At 35.0% G+C, this 18,873-nt stretch overlaps 1 protein-coding gene across 4 annotated transcripts in view; it reads right to left on the bottom strand.

Moving 5' to 3' along the window:
* The window catches only part of DENND1B (DENN domain containing 1B), a 167,310-nt gene that overhangs the window by 37,877 nt on the left and 110,560 nt on the right, over positions 1 to 18,873 (bottom strand). For all 4 annotated transcript variants that reach the window (XM_071751047.1, XM_071751048.1, XM_071751050.1 and 1 more), the window contains 4 exons: positions 11,116 to 11,217; positions 5,114 to 5,204; positions 1,764 to 1,804; positions 832 to 900 (listed from right to left, as the gene is read on the bottom strand). In XM_071751047.1, the coding sequence (XP_071607148.1) occupies positions 832 to 900; positions 1,764 to 1,804; positions 5,114 to 5,204; positions 11,116 to 11,217 (303 nt within the window). The remainder of the gene's footprint in view (positions 1 to 831; positions 901 to 1,763; positions 1,805 to 5,113; positions 5,205 to 11,115; positions 11,218 to 18,873) is intronic.

Genomic DNA, 18,873 nt, shown 5'->3' with positions numbered 1-18,873 from the left:
TGGGGAAAAAACCCCTAACCTGAATAGAAGAAAGGGTACTTTTCCTACATGAATACAGGAAAAAATTACAAAACTTCTCAAGGGTATTTTGAAAATAGGAGATTTAAAAATACTTTTACTCTCATAAGCATCAAACCCAGTTAAATGTGAATATTTTAATATCATCTCTAAAAGAGCAGATGATAGAAAAGATTTGCTGCACACATTACTGATGCTTTACCACATCTCCTCAACAACATAGTGCTTAGTGTTGATGTGAAATTGCATCTGTGTGAGCCAGAACTCCATTTGTTCAGTACAATTTCTATCTGTTCTACACAGAGACCTCTGCACCAGGTTAACACCATATACTATATAAGTATCCACCACAACACTGTATTTATAGTACATATAAATTCAGCATTTACAAAATGTTTAACACCCAACACTAACTTTGCAATGCTTGTGTTATGGGACTTCAGTGGAAATGAGCTCAGGCTCCATGTCTTAATCACGTTGTTGCCAGGTTAGAAAGTGCTTACAGCTGTGTAACAAATGAGTAAAAGATATTCAAATAAGTTTCTAGTATGCATTACCACTGAAACCAAAAGAGCACACTGATGCTTTGAGAATCTCTGTTGTTATACACAAGCTACCTGGAAAACTGAATCAATGCTGAACCCTAGTGCTGTCCAGGAAAACAAATGAAGCCAAAAACACTCCACAAGCTGAAGTGTTTCTCTGCAATACATTTAGAAAATGCTTAGGTTTTTAAGTGTTCAGGAAGAATGAGAGGTTGTAGAAAGCTGCAAGTATTTTTATGCATTATTTATCTGAAAGAGATTATCTTACAAATTTATATGCTGTTTTCACAGCTGGAGTGGCTTTGGTCATTGCTGTATTGATCAATGCACCACCTTTCTGAAATACACAAAAAAAACGTGGTTTAGTAACACTTCCACTCAAGTCACACCTTAAGAAAACATGAAGAAAAAAAAAAACACCAGCAAAAAACCCCCAAAAAACCCAGTATGCTGTAAAGAAATAACAATTTTCCTTTTCTATTGGTAAGAATAACCACAGCTGTGTTTCCTCCCAAACCTGCTGTCGGCAGCTACACAAGGGTTACAGTACCTCATCACCATGGCTGACACATTTATCAATGCATTCTAACACAATGATGTATTTTCATTCTTCATTCATTGTTACCACTTCACAATCAATTCAGAAGTTATGGCAATTTCTCATGTGCTCCTGTGATATTTATTATGCAACTTAAAAATACCTTGACCCAAGAGAACGAAATATTTAATGTAATCACAAAAGAATTCTCTTAATCTAAAAATAATATTTTTTTACTAATCCTGAAGAATAACAAGGTTATGCCAAGGGTCTTCTGCTAGCCAATCTGCACAAATCCATACTAACGAAATTGCTGTCTACTAGAAGTGATAAATTTTGTATCAAATTGTACTGTCCCACCTAATTCATAGTTAGGGAAGTTAACATGATACAGATGAAAACCCTGTCTATACAAACAGAAAAACCTCCTGCATTTTTACATTTTTTTTGTGTATGGGACCACTTTTTTTCTTAACTCTTCAAGGAAAAAAAAAAGCAAAACAAACAAAATTATTGCAAATGCCATAGTAATGTCATTTTTATTATAGACTGTATTTCTATTTTCCTTGCAAATGAATTAATTTTTACCATTACATAAAGGAAAGGACAAAGATGTAAAGAACAGGATGATGCACAACATAATTATTTAACCAGGTTTATACCTTCACTGTATTCACCCATTGCTGGTAAGATCTTGAATTTCCTGAAATAGAAATATAAAATGTAACACAATCATACATACATCCTACATTTTTAATATTTCAACCTTCCTTGCAATCTGCATAAAAATTTCCCTTAGAGGATTACTTCATTACTTTCTTTCTTGCCAGACAGACAAGAAATGTAAAGTTAAGGCTACATGTACACCAAGAAAAAAACCATAGGTCTCTCTTATTTCATGTTTTCTATTTTCTTTGTAAAAGCATGTTCTTTTACCACAGATTTTACCTTCCATATTCCAGTGGAGGTATAAAGAGAAATAAAAACTATGATAAGGTATCATGCTGTTAAAAAGTCTAAAAAGAAAAACACCAGCTTGAAGGAAAGAATAAGATATAATGAACTGCATTCAAGTCTAATGATCCCACTGGGCAAACATTCAAGTACAGAAATGACATGGGCTGCAGATGGTACCATCCCAAGGAAAAAGAACAAGAGAAAAGTCTCAGGATTGTGGAAAAACTATATATTCCTGTGCAGAAAAAAAAAAATTAATATTATTAACTGTATCTACTTTCTTCTCTGATAGGCAAGGGAGAGCTACTGGCTTCTGCAGGACTGCCAAGAACTGCTCCACTAAGCTGGTCGTGAAGGACCGTGTTAAATTCTACCAAGCACCTGATAAAGAAATTAATACTATTTCCCAAAGGTGCTTCAGCTGAATGCCAAAGATTGGGTCCCTGATCCTTGAGAAAACTTAATAGTATATCAATCACTTGAGAACTACTCACTAACCCAAGACAAGACTCTGATGTTGACAAGAATGCTGAAGTTTCAAGCAAGAGAGCAGACCCATTTAAAATGGCCACACTGATATAACCCTGGCATTACAGACTTTTAACAGGAGCTCTCAAAACTTTTTAAGCTCTGAAATAATTGATTAACTAAGGCCAGGGTGAAATTACTGCATTGGTTAGTGGAACACTAAAACACATCCAAGCCTCACACTCCTCAAACACAGTTGTAAGCTCACTTTTTTTCATAATGTAGAAGGTATTGCCAAGTTTTTCAATGGGGTGGAAAAGCAGAGCTCTTTATAATCATGTTGGGCACTTTCACCTGTTACCAGCAATACCTGCTTAGAAAGAATAAGGATGAAATCTCCAGTAAGAACATCCAAAAGCAACCTAAAGGAAAAATTTCTCATTTTTCATTTCTCCAAGTTGACTCCCTGTAACTAAAAGAGAAGGTAACATGCAAATAACATGTACTAGGGTGAAATGTAATCACCACTACTGTGTTAATGAAATTAATTCAATGAACAATAACTAAATTCTCTTCCCTGGCATTTCATAACTTCAAATTCTTATCAACATATTCATACAATATCTGGCTTACAACACCCTTACAGTGACTCTTTCCACACCTGAGGTTTCCCTGTCACAGCCTGCAACTTAAGTGATTACTAAAGCTTGTAAACCAGACCACAGAAAATCACCAAGAAGTTTAAGTGCTTTCTAATCAAGTAGAGAAACTTCAGGGAAGGCAATAAAAGAAGAGAGATAAAAACTCATCTACAGAAGAGACCACGTAACACTGCATACCCTCAGCCTTCACTGAACCTCATGAAACTTTATCAAGAAAATATTAACTCCTTAAATTATTATTAAAAGAGAGGCTCAAAGGTTTTCAATTTTCTAGCTTTCCTTATACCACCACCAGACCCACTGAAAAAAAAAAAAAAGACTTCTATAGTAAAAGTCATGTTGTTATAACTTACTTAAATTGATATATTCTACAAGGAATCCAAGTGCTAGGCCAACCAATCATCACAATATACTTGTGTTGAAAGCTACATAAAACTCTTGAGAACTTATACTTCTACAGAGTAATACATGTAACAGAAAATAGAAACTTGTGAAAAAAATTAAGTATAAAGCACAAATGGCAAATGAAATAGCTGACACATTTCATGTACAGCCACAGGAAAATAAATTTGACAACTTCAATGAAAAAAGAATATTTATAAAAAAAAAAATGAAATCTATGGTTTGGCCTCCAATTTCCAGTTTAACTTTCTACACTGGTTTAGTTATTCTCACCTATGTGGAAAATGAACACCTAAACAGATTACTTAAGGAAACATTTTCCACTTCATTCAGTAATTTTAAAATTATATTTTCTACACCTAAGAATATTTTCACCTGTCTTTTTAACAGCTTGTAGCTCACACTAACTTTCTGTGACTTTTCTGAAGTCTGGGTTTCACCTGTGTTTTTCCTTAAAAAAACCCAACCTTGGGCTTCCTGTTAAAGTTGATAGGAGTTAACTCAGCAAAGGGATTATGCTTCTACCCCATTAGTATCACAAAATGTCACCTTCAATTGCATACATATTGTTAACCCTGCACTCCATAACAATAATGAGACAGCAGTTATGTAAATACTGAATATGTGCCCTAAGCAATTTGTCCACAAACAAGCAATATACAGCTTGTGTGACTTGAAAAGCAAGCACGTGGTGCAATCTCAGTGAGAACTGCTAGTGAAGCCAAGCACTCCCTCCTGAGCAGAGCCAGGTGAGCCATGGTTCACAGGCTGGCAGTGCAGCCAAGAAAGAAGCTTTATCTAACTTCCACTCCAGTTTTATTGCAGCCTCTTGACCCCCCCAGCTGCAGTCAGTGAACAAACTCTGAATAGACATCACCTATCTAAATAATGGATGCTCAACGTCTAAATCCTGTTTACAGAGCAGCATAAGTTACCTAAGAAGACAGAAAAGAAGTAAATCTCTGTATAACTAACCCCCTTTAATCAAGAAAAAAAAATAGCTATGAGTTAGATCATGGCACAAGACACGGAGGGCAGGAGAAGGCATGAAGAAATGAACAAAAAGAATTTATGTACTCTGAGCATCCAAAAGGTATTTTATAGAAAGTGAAGATGGCTTTGTACCACTCGATGATTTCTCCTTGGCTCCCGTTTAAGGGTAGTCTTGCAAAGGAAGACTATGTAGAAAAAGTTCAGCAGCCCAGATTTGAAAAATAATTTTAAAATAAAGCTTACAGATCATGTAAATATTTAGTTAAAAGGTAAATACTATAGTGATATTTCACCTTACATTGAAATCTAAGTATTTTACATTATTGAAACAATGTATCTTTATTTACTACATTGACATAGCTCAATAGATCATAATATGTGTCCCAGAAGTGATTTGTTCAAGGCTAAAATCTTTCCAAGAATGAATGGCTCCAATGAAGGAGTAATCAGATTATCAACTTCTAAAATTTACAGACATCACAGACATCCTAAAACTGTTGAACAGCTCACAAAGAAGCATCACTCTGTACCTCCACAAAAGCCTCCTGCTGTGATTTCTTCTTCAAACGCATCAGAGAATCCTCTTCCTGCATTTAATTTTGATAGACGACCATCAATAAACTGGAAAAAAAAAAAAACTAACAGTTTGTTGTCCCTTCTATTACTACAGTGTTAGAGTTTTCAGTGTGTACACTGTCATGGAATATGGAAGTTCAAGACTACACATGCCTTAGGGGTATTATATTGCCTTTAGATGGACTGTGCAACAGCAGCTGCAATTACAAACACCAGAAATATCAGAGTATTTTAAATATATCAAATGAATTATATATATAGTGCAATATTTACTAATAGGATTGTGAAATTTTATAGTCAATTAAATTGCCTGTCAGTTTGTTCAGAAATATTTTAAATTGCTTTCAAGCTTGTTGTGGGTTCTTTTGCTTCTCTAATGGCGTGAAAATATATTACTTTTTTCCTTACTAATGATTTGATTCATAGTCATATTCAAATAAACATTACTGAGACACTCCCTGACATTCTTCTCAAATTGTAATTTTACTTCCTATCATCAACAGAAGAGAATAAGCAAACCTTTCAGGGGTATCTCTTTCTGTGCATGCATCGGTGCGTCCAAAGTGGAACTTTTTGTGCACAGAAAGGACATTAGAACAACAGGAAATGTTTCATCACACCCGGTTGAAAAAAAATTATAGGTTATGATGTTTGCTTGAGGTCCATTAAAATGTGTTTTACATGAAAAAATGACCTTAAGAGGACAGAATGTGAAGGGAACTTGTAGCAATGCCATCAACACTGAGACAGCAGTGGCTTGGTGGGAGCAGGAGGTTTCTGTGAGTGGCAGTGTGCAAGCTGACCTGAAGGGTGATGCACCAAGTCCCAAAACAAAGTGAGAGATGACACCAAGGCAGACCCCTGAAGCCCTCTCCACCTGACCAAGCACAGCTCAGGGTGGACCCCACTGGGTTTTTAAGTTTCAGCACAGCTGTTGGCCCTTTCCTGTTTTCTAACCACTAACACTTACTTAGTTCCATCTATAGATGTACACTGTAAAGTTGCCCTTATGCTGATGTTACAGCAGCAGGAACACAGGGCTTTGCATCCACATCTAAGTGTACAGAGAAAGACTGAAATACATCAGAAAAAGTCAAAGATAATTAGCAATAAAACCCTTCAGAAGGAATGCATGCATTCTTTTCAAGAATTACTGGGCTTCAAAGTACAGTGAGTGCACTCTTAAAGGTTTAAAATCCTTTCAAGAAGCAACCCCTCCCTTTTTGTTTTGAAAAGGGTAACTCAAGTCAGGGAGATAAAGTGAGAAAGCACTTTTCTAGTTATAAATTCTTCATAATCTAGCAAGAATTGAGTTATTCACTGGCCCCAAACAGTACAGAGGAACCAAAATTAATTATTTGGCTGTATCATACTTTAACAAAGATTATCCAAAGAATGTCAGTGACAATCTGAGGCTTGCCCGTGAACAGACCAGTGACATGAAACAAATTACATTCTTAGGGTCCAAAAATTCCAGTAGCAAGAATAAGGTAAGCATTTCCTTCTCTTTCTTGCCTAAATTCCTTCTTATATTTTATTTTTACTTCAGGCTGGCTTTTTTCCCAACAGTTTGGTTCATGGTCAGAGGATCACTGGATTATTTCACAGTGAGAAAAAACAATACAAAAACCAACCAAACAAAAAAACAACCAAAAACCCCACAAACCAGCAAAAAAGAAAAAAAACAATCCCAAAACCAAACAACTGACTCCATCCTCCCATCCCCAGCCTTTGAACTGTATAACATTATCTCTCTTGGGAAAATTATGATCATTCCATACTATAAACTAACATAGGATTTATGGACATACTCATCATTTGGTAAAATTCTATCAACAGAAGGCTGAGATATTGACTGAATTTCAGTTTTTAGAGGATCACTTCAGTTGAGTTTTTATAGAAATACTGACAAATAACTTCTAGCAAAAAAAAAAAAAAGGAATTGGAGACATTATTTAAATGAAATTATAAGTACTAGTAGCAGTAGCAGCAGTTAGTAATTTTCAATAATTTACTCTTAATGGTTGCACTTAGACTGCTACATGAAAAGAACAGCATGTCAAACACAGTTATATTTCATGATTTCCTCCTCTACCGTAATTCTTAAATTATTTTTAATTCTAAAACCAAAACACAGGCCATGTCCACTTCAGAAGATAATGCTGCACGGGTGATAAAGGGTGGGGGGTAAAGTGGGAGAGCTAAATCCAATAATTTCATTAGGCAGGAGTAAGAATTCTAAGTCAGTTCACTCATTACTAAAACTAAAACATTGGTAGAAAAAAAGAAAATATCATAAAAGTGATTTCCAGACAACAGCAGCTCAGCAGCTTGCACGAGGAGAGCTCAGCTCCTAAGGCTTGTAAATGAAATGTGAAATTTTCAAAGACTTAAGAGTCTTTAAGCCCTAATTAATTATTTATTTTTTCTAGTTAGTACTTTCCACCATTTTAGGAACAAATCCCAGTAAATGTTGCCCAGTACATTACTTGTACAATTACATTATTTATTGGGATAGTCTAGCATTAGGCTTCATGCTAGTGCTAAGAATTAATTCATATTTTCCCTGGACACTCATCAGAAGTATTTGACATGTAAAATGCAACTATTAATTGCTTATGTTTGCAGATTGAAATAAAGATTAGCTACATTCCATGTTAACCCAGTTAAAGGGGACCCCTTTCTAAGGTTTAGAAAAAGTTAAGAATTAAATGGCAAACATAATAGCACAGATATCAAAGATGTGGAAAAAACTCCAATAAGAAAACAAGTAAAATAAGCTCACAGTCTAAGAGAACAAACACTTCTTCTGAAGAAAAAACTGTCATATGCAGAATATTTCATTGTGAAATAGGAATACTTAATATATAAATAATAGTTATTTTCTTTAAGAAAAGTATTTATATGCTTCAATATATTAACAGTTTAAGAACAACTATAACCAGGGTTTTTATAATTAAATCTATTCAGAGCAGAAACCTTTAGAAAACTAAAGAAAACACGTTTAGAAAGCTAAAATTGGCAAATTGCACCAAACTGAACTTCACATGTCCCCATAGTTGTGATCTACATCACAGTGATTGTCACAAATTATTTTTATTCATTCCTGGAGAATAAAAAAATAAATTAACAGTTTGGTGCATTCTGTTTCAGAGCAATATAAAAAGTCCTTTCGACTTCCAAAGATGTGAAGTCATCAACCTGATTTAAAACACATCTCCATAATTTATAAGTTCAAGAGATTGGTTTGAGGCTAAAAGATAATGTAGGCATGGTCCTAAACAAAAATACCCTGCCTCAATTTTCAGTAAATACTATGATGCTGAATAAGAGAAAAAAAATGCAAGTGTTAAGGAAAATGAAATACAGAAATGGACATTATTATACCCAAGAAATAAAATTCAAGTAAAAAACCCTTAGATTCATCTCTGACTCACAGTTCTGAGGAAACCAGGATATATACCTGGAGTTAGAAAATCTTTTATGAATCTATCAAGGTAAACACAGTTGAAGTGAAAAATAACAGTACTGTCATGTAAAAAACAAAGGTTGTGGTAAGTGGTGGTCTCTCAATTTGCCCTAAACAATTTGATCAGGGCTTACAAATAGATTGGGGGCAGGGGTAATAGTAAATGAGTAAAGACATCCCATATGAGAGATATCTCAGATTCTTTGACAATTATTTTCTAGATAAAAGAAATGCAAATTAACTATTCCATAGAAAAGCCTCTTGGATGTGCCTCAAAATACTAGTTTAGGTGAAATAAAACTGAAGAACCTCAACTTGAGATTGAATGAGGCCTGGCCCCAAAAGGAGGTAACAACAGTTTGTCACGAAAAGCATCAGTCTGGAAGTGTCACCTGTCCTGGTATTCAAGGGTAAGCATTGGAATTGATCTTATTTACAGGTTATTTAATGCTTTTGGTGCAACAGACTGGCACGTGCCAATACATTTGGGGATATCATTAGTAGAAAGCACATCAAAATGCAATACAAAGTAAAAACAGATGATGTTGAAGAATAAAATATTCTGAATGGGAGTAGTACAAAGAATTCATTCTGACAGTGATTTCCTGGTGCTTTGGTGAAATGGCAATACAACTACCAAAATTCAGAAAATGGTTAGATTAGAGAACTTAATATATCTTAATGTAGGGGAGAAGATTCAAAATCTATAAAGGAAAAATAATAGAGGAAGGATTTTATAAAATGGCAAGCATAAAACTTATCAGTTATGGCAAAAAGAGTTCAGTTAAAAGTGCCTAATTTCTGCTTGGTCTGGGTTTAAGGCTGCTTCTAAGAACTGTTTTCTGCTTAAGCAATTCTCCAGAACAGAATAAAATACAGTTTAGTCTTTTTGAACACAAACAACTTTGAAAACAGCTCATTTGTCAGTGGAAAACATTGGAGAAGATGCAGCTGGGCTGAAGATTAGCTGAAAAAGGAGGAGTAACCTTCATAAGAGAAACTAGAGGAATGAAAAAAACCTGCTACTACTATTAAATCACACACATGATCAAAATTGTTACTAGTTCCTAATCCTCAAAAATACCTTATTTCCTTTAGTTGAAATAAAATTAAAACAAGCAAGAAACAAGCTGTGAACTGATTATGTTTATTTGAACACATATTAAAATGTAAGGGGTAAGTACACAGCCACATTGACAAGCCCATTTATTTCAGTAAGTTTAAAATTTTTCTTAGAGCTGAAGATGTTACTTTAGCAGTAGCAGTGCAGAAACAACTGAGAAACATTGCTTGTAGGCAGCTTTCTCTGAAGAAAGTTCCTTTCTAGCTTATCACACTGAGATACACAAAGTGTAAACACTATTTACTCTGTTACTTCTTTCCATTTTATTCATTTGTGCTGGCTACTTCAAAAGGTTTCAGATTTCTTCTTTATTAGTCTACATTTTTATTTACAACTTTATTGTAAAAAATAAAACAGCAAATTGAAAGGAGCCCAATTTTTGGATCAGTATTTCCTTATCTTTCACATAATTAGGAGAAAGCTATTTTCACAGGACTTCTACAAACTATCATCCTTGCATAAATCTTTATTTTAGACACCAGCCTCTGATTAGCACTAAGTGTTTTTTGAAAATTAGATTCTACATATAATGAATTTCCCTTATCTATCATGTCAGTATATCTTCAAAGTCCACCACATTATTTAAACATGAACTCCCATGCCTCAATCATTCCAGATATTTGTAGGCAAATATATTCTTTTATGGGTCCTCTGACTTCACTCCAATTTTACTTGACTTTCCTAAAAATCTAGTCATAAGTTTCTTAACACCCTTCTGATGCAATGGGCTTATGTGATGAAAACAGAGAAAAAAGAATAAAATCAAAGAAAAAAATAATTTCAAAGACTGTAGTAAAACTATTATTGAGCTGTACCAGACATTCAACAACTTGTTCTCTGTTAGTTCAAAATCTGCATTAAGAGATCAGCTAGAATGGTCTTCAGGCCACCCTACAGCTTGGGTTTGTAACATTCTCTGTGTGCCTAACAATGAAAACTGCAATTACAGTATGAATCCAGTTTATTAAAAAAAATGCCCTTGAAGTCAAATTTAAGTAAGCACTATGTTGTTTAGGTTCTTTGGTCAAGAGCCAAGAGAGCTAAAAATGAAGTTCAACATTCTAGCTGGAAGACCCATGATTTATCTTGCTCAGATGAGTCACTGACTGGCTCAGAGATGCTGGCTCTGCACCATGGGGTTATTTTCTTTCTTGGGTTCCACCTCCTTCCCCCCACTCTTTTGAACTATAACTGAAGATTTAAAAATGCAACAAAATTGGGATGACTTTCTGTACACAAAGTACTTGCACTCATACTTTACCCCAGAGTTTCATAAGCTGACAGAAAGGAAAATGTATTTAAATATGGATATGTTTTAAGAGAAAATCATTAAACATGAAAATCATTAAACATTAATCTCATACCTGTTTAAACAGTTGCAGATTAACAGCTGTTTCCAGGAACTGCTTAGTAGTACTGGAACGATGCTTCACAAAACTAGGCTCACAGAAAGTTATGGGCTCTCCCTAAAAAATTTAAACATAAAAAGTTAGATGGCAGCTAGAGTACAAAAAATGCCAACTTACATAAAATTCTCCATTACAAATGAATTTATTTATTAGTAGCCAATAAATACAAATATTGCCTTTCAAGCAATCTTGATAAACACACGTCCAATTAAAGAGACAAAGGTAACAATGAAAGCAAAAGTCCAAAATCTTTGTGCAATATTTCAGCAGCTGTGAAAATACACATTGCAATTGAACCTCTGGTTTATGTGGTCAGTCTACAAAATACACACTGCAAGGAAAAAGTGTGTGGTTTACAGTCCCTTCTTTTTCCTACCTTTATAGTACTCTTCATTAAAAATTTCAGGGAAGTGGTTCAAATTTTGAGGAAGAGCAGGTCCACTGTTCAAATAATTTAACATGCATTATTGTTCTGGATTACTCTGATTTCCTGGCATGCTAAATCAGGAATACTAGTAAAACAAAATGCTAATTCAGTCCAAAACCATGTATCTGCACCAAATTATTTGTATCTTTATTCTACCAAAACTACTGATTTAATAGGAAATTACTGAAATAAACATCCATTTAAATTTTACTCAAAACAAAGACTACAAGCATTTTTGGAAAATTGCTATGGAGAAAGACTGAACAGATGATATTAGCATTTAATACAATGAAATCTATTTCCCTAACATTGTTGGTCACTTAAAAGACAAATTTATTTATGCCCCTGTAATCACAGCTTTCTGCTCCTTCATGCATTTTCCTGTCATTCTGTCTGAATTTGCTTCTGGAATATCACACATTGCTCTCTACAGATGAATGGGCTGAAATTACTCTCAACTGCTTTTTACACCTTGTACTTTGTTTAAAAATGGTTCAAGAATGATGCAAGAAAATGTTGCAGTAAAAACACTGTGATGTCATTATAAAGTCCTAATCTTCTGCTATCAAAAGCCTCACTCTTTTTAAGTCTCTCTTTTAAGGGAGAGACTTTTAATCCTACTCAGCATAGTCCCAAAGTTCATGCTTAGCTTTAGTTTTAAATCTTTACTTCTTTATGGAATCTCTGACTTTAGGAAAGAAAACACTGGAAGAATAGAAGCTATACATGTACCTAACCTAAACTTTCCCCTTTTGCAGAGCAGCTGGAATGCTGTGATATGCAAACCCATCTCAGGGCAATATGTAGCCCTGTGTCAATCAAAGCTGCAGAAGCACACGAGTTACTCCACCTGCTACTTACCCCAAGATAAATGTTGAACACTGTACAGATGCAGGACATGCTGGATCTGCCAAAGAGCTTGAAATGTTTGTGGTACTTTAAATAGCACTGCCTTCCTGACCCACTTTGCATTAGCTATCCTTGAGCTCCTAAGGACTCGTCTTAAGAAGATGACCCCAAGCTACTTAGCAAATTCAAAGTGCCATCAAAACAAATGAAATAGTCTCCAGTGAGATATGGTGGTACAAGACACAGTGTTCCTGAGGGTGGACTCTCTTCTCAGTTCTGTCATTCTTCCAAAAATATCAGGGCAACAAACTGTAACAACTCCTCATTTTATATATATATATATAATAATAATTAAATAATTGTTTGTGTTCTTATACACAGAATTTTTTTTCTGGAAATACAGAGGATTTGTGGAAGTGCAGAACAGACCAGAGGATGGCTCATGAAATACTATGAAATATTGAATCTAGGACTAAACCGAGAAAATAGCATTTTCAAAATACACTATTTCGAAAAATAAAACCTCCTCCCCTGGCACTGTCCCAGAGTCTTGGGAAAGATGAAAGAGAAAAAGGAGAGGTTATCTCCCAGCAGAACAGAAAACAGGCATGCTCCTCTTTTTCACACCAGCCTGGGAAGAGTCAGCAGTCAGATAGTTTTATTTGATGGCACTTATCCTGGCCGAGCCATGGGACAGAATGCCAGGAAAGGGTATTTCAACACTAGTTTTTAGTTCATGGATGTAATACTTTCCCAAATGCTTTCCTTTATCACTGGATGCTTCAGATATTTAGTAAGCACTCATGCACTGGTACATCTGTTCCCTTATCAGAGCAGTTAGGAGCCATAATAACCAAAGCTATTCCATAGCTGAGAATTTATCTAGATCTATAAAGATTTCACACCCAAAATTCATCCATGTTATTTGAACCTACTGACAGCAAGGTTGCATTGAAAATTTGAGTGTGTTTAAAGCTTCAAACTGGTCAGCATAAGAAAAAGAAAAACCTGTTGAAACCTGTTTTCCACGCTGAAGTTTTCTTAGCATTTATACTGTAACTTTACTGAAATTGCATTAAATAATACAATTAACTCACAGCTCTTTTATTTGTTCAAGACTCTGAGCAAGAATATTCTTTTCCAAATAAAACTTCTACAAATCTTCAGAGATTATTACTGTAAACACAAAGCTTTTTAACTGATATTTAAAAAATAAATTATTGAATCGATATAAACAAAAAGAGCTCTAGAAGCTTCAATACAAGATTATAACATTCTCGTTTCTGCAAATACATCTGGGTACCTTTAGAAACTGAGTTTTGGAGGAATGCTCCACTGATACTTAACTACTAAACCATCAAATGGCCCCTGTCATATTGATCTACAACGTACTTTCAAAACAAGTTCGATTGAAACCCAGTGGGGACTCTCTAGTGAAAAGTAGACAGCTAATACTCAGACCAAACAACCCATGCCCAAACAAGATATCCATCCTTTTAACAACAGTTGCTACGGAATTTTCTTCCCCTTTCATAGCTTGCCACACACAGCAGGAATTTCTTACTCGAATCTACATCCCCATTTTAGGCAGCCTATTTATACAGACCTCATGGGAACATGAAAACAGTGAGCTAAAACAGCTCATTTTAAAAGGGAAAATAATCTAGATTAGATTTGGTTGTGCTTTCTAAATCTATTGCTACCCAATTTGATCAAGAAGTGCAAAGATATAAATTCTTTATTTCAGAAAACATTCCTATCTCTCTAGCAAGAGAAGACCTGTTACAATTAATATTATTTCACCCAGTAAATAATTTCACTCTTGCTTATTACATAGAGACTCAAGGTCTCTTTAGTCTTTTATGATCCAATTTTTTTTTAATCCAAAATTTTAAACACAAATTCGGTTTCAATATTAACATTTGTTTTTTTGTTTTTTTTTTTAATAAAGGAAGTACAGAGCTGAAATTTCAGCCGTCATGGCATTCAGAGATAAAGGCCAGGATGTATGACTGAGCAGAACTTATGATTCTACTTAGGAAGATGCCATTTTAAATTACAAATTAATTTCTGCAAAATTTGCAAATTTCTGGCAATGTACCCAAACATAAAGATGGGCTAAAATATTTCTTGCAGTCACAATTAAGAAATACTACACAGGGCAGTTCTGGATTTAAACACAGACAATTTTCTAGCATTTCATTACTCTCTGTTTCTGTACTCTGCTGTACTCTTTATGTAAACAAGTCAATGCCATTGCAAGAGATGCCTCTTCTCTAAAGGTTTTGTTTTGAAACTCAATTATAAGTAACCATTACTTATGCATTCTCAAGTAATTCAGGTGCATTCTGCATCTCAAAATACCCATTTTTTCCTAATCTAAGATATAACTGCAGTGATTTGCTTTCTTGTATATTGAACACAATACCTGCATCTGCCAGAGAGCCAATGTCCCTACCTTGAAAGTGTCAATACAGGTCCAAACCTCTCCACTTGGAATTCAGTTACAGTGAGGTCTGACAGGTTGTGCTATCTTCAAGCTGGAAGTTATCTTAGCTCCCCTGGTGTGTTGATGAGACCATGAACTCCTACTGCTGAGCATTCCAGAGCAAGCCATTAGCCTTTGCTCTTGATTTCCTAATTTCTGATTGATATGACAACCATCATAATTTAAAGTTATCTGGGATTAATTCCTCTTTGTAATTTCAGAGCTTTGAGAACTTTTTCCCCAAAAGACATGATGGCTTTTTTTCAACAGCTTAATCTTTTGTTAGCTACTTCTTGAAGACTATTTTTTAAAGATAGTAAATAACTTATTGTTGCTTACATGCTGTAACCTTTTAAATGATGAGTCATAAAGTAAGATTTGTTTGAAATACATTTGAAATGTATTTGGTTTGCTATGAATTACATTAAAAAATAAATTAAGAATCACACATATCTGTCTTCCTGATGGTTACTGCCTAAGAGTATCATGATATTGAAAGTGATCTCTTATGATCAACAACTTTATATTATTTTGAATGACACAAACTGCACAATTCCATAACATCTTTGAATCTAACTCCCAGCTATACATACAAATCTGAAACATGGAAAATGCAATCTTACTCCACAAAAAAACCCAAAACCAAATGCTAGACTACCTGAAGAAAACAGGACCAACAAAAGGGTCACGGCGAAGCTGTGACCACTCAAGGTAAACATAATCTGGGTATGTATGTGCATTGCCATGGTATAGGAAGCACTGATGTCACAGCACCCCTCACTGCAAAGCCTCAGCAGGATTAGACCCTTGTGATCAAACCTGTGATGATGGATGTTGCATATGACACCATGGCTCATACCCAGGTGCTGGCTGGGTGAGTGCTGGGCTCCTGATAGCAAAGCAGTTTGAATGGTCTCACTGCCATTGCTGTAGGTCTGCACTCCTGGAGACACCCCCAACCACATCACCCCAAAAACCCTATCAGAAACCTAAACCCCCAAAACCCTATCAGCACTTTGCCCTATCAGAATTGATTGCAGTCCTCCATGTGAATGGGGCCAAATACTAAAACATTCTCATTCTCTATTCCATGGATGTTAATTTTGTTCTGAGTTACTTTTCGGTCACTTATCAAGTGCCAGTGAAGTAAATAAAGATGAATATCTGTCTTATATTATTTTCCTCTTGCCTAACAAAATTTTGCAACCGTGATAAGATAGTAAAAGAGGCTGTATAAAGAATTTTTTCAATCATCCCCATCTACCATGCATTAATTGGATTCTTTCTGGATTAAACTAAAGCAGAAAATGAGCTCCAGCTATTCATGAGTATTCAGTATTCAGCACCAAGCTAAAATAAGAACCACAATAAAGCTAGAAATGCACACTGTGTGGATGGCAGGTCGTTAGCACCAACTGTACAGTTTTCCTCTACAGATCTGCATTTATTATGCAATATTTACTGATGTGAAGTGTAGCATATTACAAAATTACAAAAAATATTTCTGGCCATTATAACAATTTGCCTACTGACAATTTTAATTCAGTATCCTGATGGAACCAGAAAAGCAACTTTTCTTGGAAATTTCTGCAGGATTAAGATTTTTATTATCAGTTATTACACACAAAAATACAATCACCTTTATCTATTACATGTCATATTCTCTGTCTGTATTAGAGTAGTCAAATTTTCCATATGGTCTTTTGGAATCCCATGAATTCCTTCCAAGACCCCTGAAGCTGCCCATTTTCCCTTTCATCAATCTCTTTCCTCTTTTTTCTTTCTTTCTTTTTTTTTTTTTTTTCAATAATTGCTAGACATTTATTCAAGACATATTGCTACATGGAGGAGAATCTGTCCTGTGCTGAAAACAAACAGTTGCACAGAATGAGTGTTCAGTGTGATGAACAGCGTTTGGAGCGAAGAGAAGTGTTGGATGAGTACAGACACTATCAAAGCTGTTCTCTACTCAAAGTGAATATTAATGACAGTTGTTTCAAGTTAAAATCATACAGAACACACTGCTGCAAGAAATAGTTCACTTAAGTGTATTTTTTGAATTTACAAGCAATTGATAACTATCTAAACACATGATTTTATTTTTCATCGGGATGCTCGCGATCCTAAAAATGGTACCCCAAAACTTCTCAGTTCTTAATCCTGAAAACAGGACAAGCTGATTTACAAGCAGAAGTATTTCAAATGTACTTAGAAAATATTCTTATTTAAGTATAACACCTACAAATTTTCTCCTTAATGAATACTGTGTGAGCTCCTGAAAGAATTTATATTAAGTCCATAGCTGTGGTTTAGATTTCCTTATTAGAGATATAGTGCCATAGACTTTCAAACAAAAGGTAGTATTTTCTTTGCAATAGCAATTCACAAGTTTTGAGACCCCTGACAAGTGGTTTTGAAATTCCCAATTCAAAATGCATTAAATTGAGCTCAAAAGGCTAGTGCAAAATAAATTAGCTGAACAATTATGGGATAGCTCCTATTAGTTTCTACTAAATCAGATCAAATTCAGTTTCTAATAAATAAAAATTATGTAAAGTACTAAAATTAGTTAAAACAATGTGAACACAGCTCAAAATAACAGTTACTTTTTTTTTTTTTTTTTTTTTTTCTTTTTTGAATATTCTTTGTCTTTGGACAAATTGATGTCAATCCAAGATATGTGGGTATTTGCCAGCAGACATCTGCCTGTTAAGACATTCTGAAATAACATATTTTTTTAAAAAAGACAAAACCAAACCATCAGGCCACAATGGTTTCATAAATATCTTCGCTTACATGCAATCAGTGGAGGCAAAAAATATCCCCCTCCAAAAAAGCTGCAAAAGAAAATAATGCAGGAAGACCACAAAGGTTATTTTGACAAATGTTGAAATGCTGCATGGTGCAGTACTGCCAGGACAGTGAAAATGTGGGTATCTGAGATATGCCAAACAAATAAGCTGGGGGAAAAAAAAAATAGAAATCAGGGGCCCATTTCAACAGAGATGCTAACCAGAATGCCAGATTGCTAAAGAAGTTGTATATTCAGTTCAGCACTTAGCAAAATAAAGGACTGACTGGAGTTATTTCCAGTCAGAACAGAGATAAGGATATCCACCAGACTGACATCATTGTGCTTGCACGTATTGAATGTGGACTGGGACAATTTTTGAATTAACAGCTCTTACTGCAAGCTGCCATTAATTGGCACAGACCAATGCCCTTACCTTTAGACTGAGGGGGAAATCAGATAAGCCCTCCTGAAGCAATGGCACGTAGTGCTGCTATGGAATAAATGCCAACTATATGTTTTATTGTTGAAACAAAGCCAGTACTACCCTGAAGTCTAGCAATTTTGAAAACAGGCACAGTCATTTCAATATCATAAGAAAACTGTAATTCCTGTTAAACACAAATATTTGAAGTAAAACCCTTGAACCACTTAATTTCTGCATGGGTTACTTCTCATCTCTGGAACAATTGCTGTCAGAGGCACAGACAGATAGCATGTAAAATGCTCACAGAAAAGAGGACTTCCTCAAAGAGAACCTCTTGAATGGAAGCAAGAACTTGTCACATATGGTATTTTCGTGTTTGCTAGGAAAAAGCCCCACCTAGAATTAATAACTATCCTTTTCATTTCCATCTAGGAATACCTCATAATAGTATCAACAGAATACACTACTCTTCTCTAATTCAGCCAATGTCATCTTAATTCATTTCATCAAATGGAACTACTATCAGTTATTTGCAATTATCATAGGAAAAGAATCTGGAGTGACTGATGAAATGAATCTCTGAGTTGTCTCTGATAAATGAATTTATCTGTAACAGACTCAGTATGTGCCACCCTCATAAACCAGCAAGGATGAAAGCCTATAACACGTTCATCTACACAGTCAAGAGAAAACATCAGAAATACAAATTCTGGTGGAATAAGATAGGGTTT

Source organism: Heliangelus exortis, chromosome 8 (assembly GCF_036169615.1).
Source record: "Heliangelus exortis chromosome 8, bHelExo1.hap1, whole genome shotgun sequence".
Taxonomy (NCBI): Eukaryota; Metazoa; Chordata; class Aves; order Apodiformes; family Trochilidae; genus Heliangelus; species Heliangelus exortis.
This window is presented reverse-complemented; position numbering and strand designations above follow the sequence as displayed.